Source organism: Schistocerca cancellata, chromosome 6, assembly GCF_023864275.1.
Source record: "Schistocerca cancellata isolate TAMUIC-IGC-003103 chromosome 6, iqSchCanc2.1, whole genome shotgun sequence".
Taxonomy (NCBI): domain Eukaryota; kingdom Metazoa; phylum Arthropoda; class Insecta; order Orthoptera; family Acrididae; genus Schistocerca; species Schistocerca cancellata.
The window spans coordinates 584,593,253-584,606,139 of record NC_064631.1 but is presented as its reverse complement, the minus strand read 5'-3'; the positions used below and the strand labels follow the sequence as shown (position 1 = coordinate 584,606,139).

Below are 12,887 nucleotides of genomic sequence, written 5' to 3'. Positions count from 1 at the left end.
GTTGTGGTCTAGTGAAATAAAATGTGGCTCAAAAGACTGAAACTTCTACACAATAAACTTTCAGTACCTTATTGAGAAGATATAATTCAGCCTTATTAGTTAAATCTGTGATTATTGTTTACATTTTTATTAAAATTATGGACTACTTCATTCTCTCTCTCTCTCTCTCTCTCTCTCTCTCTCTCTCTCTCTCTCTCTGTGTGTGTGTGTGTGTGTGTGTGTGTGTGTGTGTGTGTGTGTGTGTATTTTGTCTGTTTTATTGAATCAAATACTGCCTACACTATTTTTATTAGGTTTATGTCTGAATAATGATTTTTTTTCCTCAGGAAGGAAACAGCAAATATACGGAAAAAGTTAAAAACTGAATATTCTAAAACTGAACAATCTCACAAAAAAACTGTTCCTGATGCAAAGGAATCTGAAAGTGAAGGGGAAGATTATTATTTGGGTCAAGAGCAAGATAAAGAGAGGAAAAGAAAAATGTAAGTATACTCTACAGTTTCACTTTTTTTAAAAGAAATTTATTGGCCTCCGCTTTGTAATGGAAGATTCATGTAGCATCACACAGGCACTTTCTTTGGTCACTCAGGATTGCGTTGCAAAAGTCCACTTGGCACCCACAGGTTGGACAAAGGTATGTCACCCCTGAAGAGGTCATTGTAAGCACATGTCTACATGCTCATTTCACAGTTAAGTTTTTGAGCTGGGCTCCATCAAGAAACTTGCTACTGTCCTTGAACTCCTCCACCTGTGCCATCAACTACCTTCTCCCATGTGCTACAGTTTGCATTAAACACACTATACCGTGATTTGTGCAGTCTTTTAAAGTGCAATATAGGTTTCGTGATGGCATCTTGGCAACTGCTACTATCTCACTGAGTACTGTGTGTCAGTGAAGAGAGGAGTGATACATACAATTTAAGTGTCCTAGCCACCACATGTGACGTTCCTTAAGAATGGCGGTGATAGTCTGTAGCTTCACAGTATTTAGGACTGTCTTATTTGTCACATGGTGTCTCATTATTATGCCTAGAATATTTTGTAAGCACTGCAGATGAAAGGTGTTGAGCTTATTTTCTGGTTTAGCATATGATGTCCACATCTTATCTCCATGCAAGAGGGTGCTCAGCACACATACTTGGTATACAAGTATTTTTGTGCTCACTGCAAGGTGTTTGTTGTCCCTTACTCTCTTGCGAAACTTCCTAAAAGTGTTGGATGCTTTGCACATCTATCTCATCATCCAGAGAGAGATCTTCTAACACTAATGACACAAGGTAGCAAAATTTGTCACCTATATGAATTAGAGAGCCATCCGTTATTATGACAGACAAAACAATGTATCCTTGCGCCATTACCACAATCTTCTTTACACTCACAGACATAAAGAAAATCTTACATGCAGTAGCAAATTATTTATCGATAAGGCTTTGAAGGTTGTCTTGAGTTTGCAATACAGATGCTGTATTGTCACAAAATAAAATGTTTTTTACAAGTTAGTCCTCACAGTAGCTCTTGGATCTAAGTAGTGAGCTGATGAAAGTTTCCAGTTAACTGTGATATGTAGGTAGATGCCCTGGTTTTTTTCACTGAAAGCAACTATGAGAAGTATCAGGAACAATATATTAAACAAGTTTGGGGCCAATTTACAGCCCTCATGAACTTCCCTTTACACAACAAAAAGATCAGATCTGCTTTTACCAAATACCACAGCACAGTCCATATTGCCATGGAAAGCACTGATCATCTTAAGGAGTTTTTGAGGACACTCTGTCTTCACTAGTGAAGTATACAGTACCTCCCTGTTGATTGGTCAGATGCTTTATGTAGGTCAATCAAGGCAATGAACAAGGGGGTCTTCTGCTCTAACCTTTTTTTTTCTGAATTTGCCTAAGTGTGAAGATCGTATCAACAGTAGGGCACTGTGCTCAAAACACACCTTGAAACTTAGGGTGCACACACTTTGGAGGCTTCTCAAGTCTGCCCAACACCACTCTGGCAAACACTTTTCCGATGATATGCAGCAAAGAAATTTCATTTTAGCAATTGCAATCATTGTGATTTAGAAGTTATATGTCAAGAAAGGTATAATTTGCATGTAAAAACTAATCTCCTTGTCCTGCATGTCATTCATTGAGCCATAGCATTCTGTGCTTGTAAGCATGAAGGGAAACAATCATGAATGTATAACAAGATAACTAAATATCAGCTATTTTAAATTGCATATTGACATCACACCGTTAGGTAAGATTAACAATAACTTTGCCTGTGTAATGTTGATCAAGGACGCCATTTACTCTACTTGTACAAGAAGTGCTATAGTTCTATAAACAAGTAAGTCAGTAAAGACAAAAAGAAAAAAAAGAAAAAAAAGACTCCTGCTTTTCCAATTACGTGGTTGAAATCTGTTTATCTGCCTTTTCACATTTGAAGCACATAAATATAAATATGTGGGCACTTGTCAAAAGGAAATTACTATCTATATGTGGTTTATGCACAGAGCTGTTATTTTACTGAGGACATTATTTCATATAGCTTGAACAGAAATCCTTGTGGAAGAATTAATGCATTTATTTTATTATTGAAGTTCTGAAAATTTCCTCTTTCATATCCAATGTATGTGGAGTGCTTGCTTGCTTAAGTCCTTTGCATTGGAATAATGGATCATGTACCATGGACCTCACTGCTGGTGGGGTGGCCTGCGTGCCTCAGCAATACAGATAGTTGTACTGTAGGTGCAACCACAATGGAGGGTATCTGTTGAGAAGCCAGACTAACAGTATTTCCTGAAGAGGGACAGCAGCCTTTTCAGTAGTTGCAGGGACAACAGTCTGGATGATTGACTGATCTGGCATTGTATCATCAACGAAGTCAGCCTTGCTCAAGAATGCTAAAGACTAGATGGGTAGGTAACATAGCTGAAATCAAGGGGAAACTACAGCCGTAATTTTTCCTGAGGGCGTGCAGCTCTGCTGTATGGTTAAATGATGATGGTGTCCTCTTCGGAAAAGTATTTCAGAGGTAAAATGATTCTTTGCACAGGGACTACTCGGGAGGATGTTATCAGCAAGAGAAACAAAACTGGCATTCTGTAGATCAGAGCATGAAATGAAATTTTAGACCTCTTAATTAGGCAGGTAGGTTAGAAAATTTAAAAATGGAAGGGATAGGCTGACGTTTGATGTAGTGGAAATTAGCGAAGTTCAGTGGCAGGAGTAACAGGACTTCTTGTCAGGTGAATACAGGGTTATACCGTATTTTCTCGAATCTAAGCAGCACTTTTTTTCCGGTTTTTGTAATCCAAAAAACCACCTGCGGCTTAGAATCGAGTGCAAAGCAAGCGGAAGTTCTGAAAAATATTAGTAGGTGCCGCCACAACTAACTTCTGCCGTCGAATATATGTAGCGCTACACAGGCATGCTTTGTAGGCACAAAGATAAATACTGGTGCCAAAACCTCTGCGTGAGTAAATAAATTAAAAAAAAAAAAAAAGTGGAAGACGAGCTTTTATTCTCCGCCCTGAGTTTCCACCACTGCATTTTCATACATTATCCAACGAAGTAAATACAAATTCCGTATTGTTCATCTTCGAATGTAGCAGAATTTCAATGTACTACGAAAATCCGACTGGCAAGACGGTTTGGGATGTTTGTCAATATGGCCAACTCTACGTTCTGAATTTTTTCCTACCTGTGAGAAGAGATGGTTGCTCTCCTCCCCCCAAGGAAGAAACTAATAGTTTTGAAAACTAGGATAATGCCATCACTTTTTGTGTGTATATCGATAATACTAAACATTTCACTTCCTGAAGGTAAGTACTGGTCAGCAGTTCCGTCTCATATTCATCAAATTACATGCCCATATGTTCTATTATTGAGTTGTTCATGAAACATTCAGATGTACTTTGTCATAATTTTGTGTGTGTGTGTGTGTGTGTGTGTGTGTGTGTGTGCGTGCGTGCGTGCGTGCGTGCGTGCGTGTGTGTGTGTGTGTGTGTTTTAAGGTCTGTGTTGGATCAGACACAATGAAAAAATTATGTGCATTATTGAAACAGTCATAAGACTCACACTTGTAAGTTGATTTTTTTTTTTATGTGCTAAACATTTCAGTTGGACTATGTATGGACATTTTTTCTTTGCTTATAAATGTCTGTCTTGTGCAGGGAGCAGATTCGTAAGGAAATAAAAGATTTAAAACGTGAAATGAAGAACGATAAACAGAATAAGGAAACTGAAATAAAGTTGTTGGCTGCTGAGAAGAAGGAGAAGGAAATACTTAAAGAATATAATGAAACAGTAGCAAAATACAAACAGAAAAAGCAAGAAATGCCAAAGAAAGGTAAAAATATTTCCTGGAGTTATTAATGGTACTCTCTGTACTACTGTGAACAAAATAATTGTACAGATTCTAGAGCTATTGTTTATCACAGAAATAGTTTCTTTCATGTAAACATTCATAGCAAAATAATTTACTATTTCTGAAAAGTAAATTCAGAAGTGTACTGGCTGCAGTAATCATGAGTTAAGAGAATACTGTGCATAAAGTTATAGGCATACACGTACACTCTACAAACCACCAAGATGTGCATGGCAGAGGGTACATTCCATTGTACCAGTTATTAGTCTGCCTTCCTGTTACATTCATGTATGAAGCGTGGGAAGAATTATTGTTTGAGTGCCTCCATTTTTGCTGTAATTCTTCTAATGTTGTCCTCATCACCCCTATGTGATTGGTACATATGGGGCTGTAGTGTGTTTCTAGAGTCATCATTTAAGACCAGTTCTTGAAACTTTTTTTGTGGTAGACTTTCTCAGGATAGCTCATGTCTGTTTTTGAGAGTCTGGTAGTTCAGTTTCCTCAGAATCTCTTTGACACTCTCCCACGGGTCAAACAAATCTGTGACCATTCATACTGCCCTTCTCTGTATATGTTAAATATCCTCTGTTAGTCCTATTTGGTAAGGAGCTGACACACTTGTGCAGTATTCTAGAATGGGTTAGTTATTTGTAAGCAATCTGCTTTGTAAACTAATTGAACTTCCCCAGTATTCTACCAATAACCCGAAGTCTACCACCTGCTTTACCAATGACTGAGCCTATGTGATCATTCCATTACGTATCCCTGCAGAGTATTACACCCAGGTCTTCATATGAGCTGGCTGATTCCAGCTGTGACTCATTGATGTTATAGTTATAGGATACTACTATGTTTTTGCATTGTGATGTGCACAATTTTACATTTCTGAACATTTAAAGCAAGTTGCCAATCTTTACACCACTTTGAAATCTTACCAAGATCTGACTGAATATTTATGCCTCTTCCGTCAGATAGCACTTTGTCATAGATAACTGCATCACCTGCAAAAAGTCTGAGTTTACTATAAATATTGTCTGTAAGGCTATTAATATACAATATTAACAGCAAAGGTCCGAACACACTTACCTGAAGTTAGTTCTACATCTGACAATGCCTCTCCATCGATCAACACATATAAGATAACTTCCACTATCCTAGCTTTTAATTAAGAAAGAAAGATAGAAATATTAAGATTATGAACAAAGTAATGTTCTTACATTGTTGGCCAAGAGATGCTTTGCTGAAGGGTGTTTACAGGCTGACCAGCATGGACTAATCTGCAAAGCATATCATACTTGCTCGATGTATTCAGGTGTTCTGAGAGATAATGGGAAATCTGTTGACTTTCATTTAGAGCTATACCTTTTTCTCTTGAGGTTTTTCACCCATAAAAAATTGTGTTACAGAAAGCAGCATCCTCTTTGATCCAGTTGAAGTGCTAGTGAACACTGCAACACAAGAATCACCACTTTTATAAGATGTTTCCATGACAGGTTCACAGTGCTTTCATAACCACAGCTCCATGGCTACTGAAATGGCATCACATAAGCAACAATATGCCACAATGTAAAAATGAAAGTGTTATGTAACATAATGAAAATCCATCAGTTCTTTTTGCTGCATCACATACCAATATTAGTAATGGTCTGTCTTTTGCAATTGTATATGGATTGATAGAAATATGTCTGTTTACCATTGTAAATACCCTATGTCTCTTTACCACATCATCATTGTCTCTACATGAGATATACAATGGAGATAGCAGATATACAGACATGTTAAAATCCTAGAAATGAGTTCTTTCAGTGTCTGCTGTCATGCTTGCTTTTTAAGGGCCCTATAGACACTGGAACATTCTTGAATACAGTTTCCTACACAGGTGCATTAACTTTCCTAATATTTTTCCAACAAATCTAAATCTTTCATTCGCTCCCCTACTGTTAACACCTTTTTTTTTTCTTCATTAGCCCTAGACATTTAAACTGTGACACAAGTGCTAGAAATTTATCTCTGATTTTGTGATTGTATACAAGTGGTCTCTTACTCTTTGTAATAGCTGTTACCTTGAATTTATCCACACTGAAAGAGAGCTGCCATTCAGTACACCAAGTGATAGTACCATTTAGATTGATTTGCATTTACTTACTATCATTTGACAACAATACTTCCCTATAAACAACAGCATCATTAGTAAACAATTTAAAAGTGCTGTTGACCATTTATGAACTACTCAAAGAAAGTTTTTTTGCCAGGGAGCAGCAGGGAATAAAAATAAGTCATATGAAACTGAAAAAAACTTTACAAAAATATAACCAAAATAAAGGCAACTCATTCAAAAGTACACATCTCTGAAATAAAAATCTGCTGCTGGGTTGCATTCAGTACTATGTTGTTTAACTCTGTGCATTGTAACATGCTCGCGTCCTCCTCAGCATGCCATCCACAAGATGGATGATATGTTGCTTCTGGAGCCTGTCCCACTCTTTGATAGCGACTCTTCTGAGGTCCTCCAGTGTTTGGAAATAGTTTCTATGCCAATGCACAGAAAATTTCAACTGCTTCCATGCATGGCCAATTGGGATCATCTCAACAGATGCTGCATACTAGTACTCTTGGTTGTTTCTTGCCTACTGGAGGAAGGTGTTCACAAGGTGAGGGTGGTGGGCTCATGTATAATCATCTTGAAAGATGAAAGCATCACTGAAATTTTCACTGGAGGGCTAGACAATAGGAGGGAAAACACTGTCCCCAGTACTACTCTGACTTAACAGGTCTCATTTGGCCTAACGTTACCAAACAACAGCCTTGTCATCCTCAGCCAATAGGCATTGCTGGATGCAGATATTGAGGGGGCTTGTGGTCAGCACACAGCTCTCCCAGCCATTATCAGTTTTCATGACTGGAGCTGCTACTTCTCAATCAGACAGCTCCTTAGTTGGCCACACAAGTGCTGAGTGCACCCCACTTGCCAAAAGCACTCGGTAGACCCAGTTGGTCACCCAACCAAAATGCTAGCCAAGCCCGACAGTGCTTCCATGATGTGGCAGGAGCTGATAGTGCCACTGCTGCAAAGCTGTTGGCGTCCTCAGACTGCATAATCCACAAATTCCGCTTAATAGTGATGAGAAGCATTCAATATCCATACATGATTTCGCCCAAAATACGGTATGCCTGAGTTGTGAACTGGTTCCCAGTTGATTCCACATTTTTCTCAGATGATCATCAGCAAGAGACAAATCCTGTATTTGTCATTGATGGCAACTCAACAACATTGACCCAAGTTCTATTCCAGTTGTTCTTTGTCCACATTTTTGCGCATTACAGTGTTGGCTTTTTTTTAATGTTCTTTGTAATGGACTCCTATAGGCCAAATTGATTGTGCAGAGACAGTTGTGTGCTGTCTGAGCCATCACAGCCCTCCCAGTTGCCTCCAGAAAAGGGCTGTTGACTGGGTGTGACCTCTATAAGGCAGCTCTTCAGTGTTTTGTGTCTCATGATAGCAGTTAAATGTTTTGAAGAGATCTCTGTAGTGTAATGCAAATTTTGTGATGTACTGAATCAAGCAGCACCCCAGATTACACAAGATACATATTATTTTTATGCTGGAGGATATCCATAATAAGACATGGTATATTGAACATTGTTTTTCTTGTGTTAAGCGAAGATACACATCCAAAACATCGCAAAAACATTTTCGCCACATTTTATTACAAAGGAGAGATCCCATCACAGTGAGTGCAATTACCGATTTCACACCTCTAGAGTTTTTCCTCTACGGTTACGTCAAGACATCTTGAAAGATGAAAGCATCACTGAAATTTTCACTGGAGGGCTAGACAATAGGAGGGAAAACACTGTCCCCAGTACTACTCTGACTTAACAGGTCTCATTTGGCCTAACGTTACCAAACAACAGCCTTGTCATCCTCAGCCAATAGGCATTGCTGGATGCAGATATTGAGGGGGCTTGTGGTCAGCACACAGCTCTCCCAGCCATTATCAGTTTTCATGACTGGAGCTGCTACTTCTCAATCAGACAGCTCCTTAGTTGGCCACACAAGTGCTGAGTGCACCCCACTTGCCAAAAGCACTCGGTAGACCCAGTTGGTCACCCAACCAAAATGCTAGCCAAGCCCGACAGTGCTTCCATGATGTGGCAGGAGCTGATAGTGCCACTGCTGCAAAGCTGTTGGCGTCCTCAGACTGCATAATCCACAAATTCCGCTTAATAGTGATGAGAAGCATTCAATATCCATACATGATTTCGCCCAAAATACGGTATGCCTGAGTTGTGAACTGGTTCCCAGTTGATTCCACATTTTTCTCAGATGATCATCAGCAAGAGACAAATCCTGTATTTGTCATTGATGGCAACTCAACAACATTGACCCAAGTTCTATTCCAGTTGTTCTTTGTCCACATTTTTGCGCATTACAGTGTTGGCTTTTTTTTAATGTTCTTTGTAATGGACTCCTATAGGCCAAATTGATTGTGCAGAGACAGTTGTGTGCTGTCTGAGCCATCACAGCCCTCCCAGTTGCCTCCAGAAAAGGGCTGTTGACTGGGTGTGACCTCTATAAGGCAGCTCTTCAGTGTTTTGTGTCTCATGATAGCAGTTAAATGTTTTGAAGAGATCTCTGTAGTGTAATGCAAATTTTGTGATGTACTGAATCAAGCAGCACCCCAGATTACACAAGATACATATTATTTTTATGCTGGAGGATATCCATAATAAGACATGGTATATTGAACATTGTTTTTCTTGTGTTAAGCGAAGATACACATCCAAAACATCGCAAAAACATTTTCGCCACATTTTATTACAAAGGAGAGATCCCATCACAGTGAGTGCAATTACCGATTTCACACCTCTAGAGTTTTTCCTCTACGGTTACGTCAAGACATCTTGAAAGATGAAAGCATCACTGAAATTTTCACTGGAGGGCTAGACAATAGGAGGGAAAACACTGTCCCCAGTACTACTCTGACTTAACAGGTCTCATTTGGCCTAACGTTACCAAACAACAGCCTTGTCATCCTCAGCCAATAGGCATTGCTGGATGCAGATATTGAGGGGGCTTGTGGTCAGCACACAGCTCTCCCAGCCATTATCAGTTTTCATGACTGGAGCTGCTACTTCTCAATCAGACAGCTCCTTAGTTGGCCACACAAGTGCTGAGTGCACCCCACTTGCCAAAAGCACTCGGTAGACCCAGTTGGTCACCCAACCAAAATGCTAGCCAAGCCCGACAGTGCTTCCATGATGTGGCAGGAGCTGATAGTGCCACTGCTGCAAAGCTGTTGGCGTCCTCAGACTGCATAATCCACAAATTCCGCTTAATAGTGATGAGAAGCATTCAATATCCATACATGATTTCACTGGAAAAAAAGACATGAATGAAGACCTGCTTGCTAGGGTCCAAATTGCCTTTCTCCTAGTACAACAGACACCCGGGATCTTTGAGCGAGCACAGCAGAACTTCGTGCACAGTTGCCATGCATGCATTGAGACTGGTGGTCGTCACTCAACAATTACTAAGAGCTACGTTGTTGTTATGTGGTGTGTGTGCTGTGTAAGTCCATAACACAGTAAATATGCATTTCCAATGATTGGTTCCCTATCTCAGTATAAACAGTGGTGGACTCACTATCACCTGTTTCAGTTTGACCCAGAAGGTTTGAGACACTGTGTATTGTTCACTCTGTCAGTATATTCATTTGGGGTTGTCACATTACTGTTGTGTAGTATTTTCATAATAAATTACAAATGAATTGCAGTGTAGCTGTTTTCTAGTATATATTATTTTTGTTATCTCTTTTATTGTACTGATAATTAATTGAATCTTTTTAAATGTACTTAGGTCAGTCAAGAGAGGAATTCACTCTTTCATTGCTGTCAAAATTTCAGAAGAAACTTGCAGAAGCAAAGGACAAAGCTCAAAATAGTGCAGATCAAGGTGATGATAAAAAAGATGATGACTCAAATGCTGACAGTGAAAGTGAGGAATGGTAAGAATACATGACTGCTCTATGAATGATTTTTGTTTCTTTAACATTAGTTGTGGAAGTATCCTTGTTATGTGAGACTACTATTATTGTTGCAGGTTGACACACAAACTTCAATTTGAGGAGAAACTGCCAGTTTTGGCCAAGGATGCCAGCACAAAAGATGATGACTGGTTTGAGATTTATGACCCCAGGAATCCGATAAACAAGAGAAGACGAGAAACAAGTAAAAATGCCATGAAAAATAAAGAGAAACAATAATTGTAGAACAAGTGCAAAGAAGAACATTGAGTGTAACTATGAAGTATTTGCAACAAGTGACCTACTCAACTGAATGATCTCACTAGCTAAAATGTGCAGAAAGACACTCAAAAGGGCTGTGAAGATGAGGTGAACACATAAGGACCAGAATTAGTATTGTGACTCATGTTGTATATTATTATCTTTAGTTGAAGGTTATTATAAAGAAATGTATACAGACAACAAATATTTACTGAACAGATCAAATGCATTGAGTAAAATTGCTTTTACTACAATAATATTTTGAGTTTCACCTCAGGTGGTGCATAACTCCTTCTCCCATACATACACAAGAACAACCGTTGCAAAAATTGGTATTCTTAATCGGGATTCTTCATACATACCTAATTGATAAATTTAGCAATGAGGCAGTATAATAGGAAGCACTAATACATTCCTAGAAGAAAGAGAGAGACAAGAACTCTTTGCAGGGCATAAATATACAAATTGTTTCTGATTGAGGAAATGTCAGTGTCATCAGCTAGCACCACCTTAGATACTCTGGATGATTCTAAGAGTAAATTTGTGGCACACCTACCATATTAAAATTAGAGCAGCTGATTACTTGTACTTTTAAATGCAACATGAATTCCTACAATTTTGCAGCTGGTTCTTGCTGTTTCATTTTGAGCATAATTACTTTATTGTTTCCCCATTTCATATACAATTACATATGCTCCCTCTGCAAAGCATTTTCTGCCTTTACAGCAAATGCTTCATTATCATAAGTGTGGTGTAGTGGCAGTTACGTTGACCACTTCATTTTTTCATGATCATTTATGACTTTATTAACCCTTTTTCTGTTGTGGGCGTGTGTAAAAGTCCTGCTGAGCCATTCCCCAGGTGCTTTTGGACATCACAATGCTTCCTGAGCCACTGACACCTCACTGCTGCGGACGACTTACTTCAGTATCTCAGAGAATAAAGAAGTTTCCAGTATTTATCATAGAACATATATGCCTCATTGTGTGCTATCATTTGCAAGAAAACTCATTTCAGTATCTTGAATTGTTTATGAGATATGATTATTATTATGGCCACTATCCATGATGTGCAAGGACATGTATAAGTGCATGGTGCACAGCCATCTTCTGGATATAAAATGCAACAACTCGAGAACAAAATGAAGTAACCTTCTGCTCTCAATTTCAAATAAAATTTTGATATCTTATCAACATTTCATTCATTGCAGTGTATGGGCTAAAACCCAACCGTATCCGAAGTTTATGCAATGTGTTTTTACCCCTGCAAAATTTTCAAGTTTCCCACAATGTTTTACTTAATTTTATCAAGCACAGTAATTATGACACATCAAGCGAAGATATCAGACTGTAGGATGAGCAAAAATCAAATTTTTTCACCTAATAATTTTCTTAAATACAGATGATAAGTATTTCATAGCAGCTGGCAAGTTCATGTGGACAGAACTGAGCATGTCACACCCAGCCATCCATCGAATATAAAGCCCAATAACTTGAGACGAAAATTAAATATCATTTTGCTCTCAATTTCGAATAAAATTTTGATATTGTATCTTACATTTCATTCGCTGCAGTGTATGAGCTAACCTCAGCCATACACAAAGTTTATGCAGTGTCCTTTTACCTATGCAAACTCTTTAAAAAAAATTCCATTGTTTTACTTACTTTGATGCAGCACAGTAAGTATGATGGATAACAAAAAGAAATTAATTTCTTTATCGAGCGAAGATATCAGACTGTAGGATGTGCAAAAATCAATTTTTTTCACTTAATAGTTTTTGAAAAATTGGATGATAAGTATCTCATATCAGTTGGAATGCTGTCTTTTCAGCACAGGCACCAGCATTTGGTGAGAGTACAGTCATAACAAAAGCTGCCCCAACCAGAATACAAAGACCACATCTGTAGCAGCTAAAGGGTTAACTATCCATTCATCAGATGTCTTCTGACACTCCATTCCTTTTCACATTCATCAGACATCAGCAAAAACACCCTAATTGCGTTAGCGTCATGAAAATAAATTAATAGGGTAAAAGTGGACCCTTATTCTACGACAGAGCATATCAGTGTTTAACTGTACAAAGTTTGTTTATTTACTGTATTACTGTCAATGAAGCACACTCATTTACATAGAGTGTGAGATGACAATTTCAGGACAATTGTCAAATTAATGTATTACATCCTGATTAGCCAAAATAACACTGAACACAACAATATCAAATTTAAATAGAAGGTTCTCTACAAG

The 12,887-nt window shown here is 38.4% G+C and overlaps 1 protein-coding gene across 2 annotated transcripts in view; it reads left to right on the top strand.

The window, feature by feature from the left end:
- Window positions 1–10,891, top strand: part of LOC126190784 (spliceosome-associated protein CWC27 homolog) — an 87,600-nt gene extending 76,709 nt beyond the window's left edge. Inside the window, exons 6-9 of one of the 2 annotated variants that reach the window (XM_049931325.1) lie at window positions 327–482; window positions 4,163–4,338; window positions 10,217–10,364; window positions 10,460–10,891. In XM_049931325.1, coding sequence (XP_049787282.1) covers window positions 327–482; window positions 4,163–4,338; window positions 10,217–10,364; window positions 10,460–10,622 — 643 coding nt within the window. In that variant the 3' untranslated portion in view covers window positions 10,623–10,891. The remainder of the gene's footprint in view (window positions 1–326; window positions 483–4,162; window positions 4,339–10,216; window positions 10,365–10,459) is intronic. The other variant, XM_049931326.1, reaches the window with a different exon arrangement.
- Window positions 10,892–12,887: the final 1,996 nt, after the last annotated feature.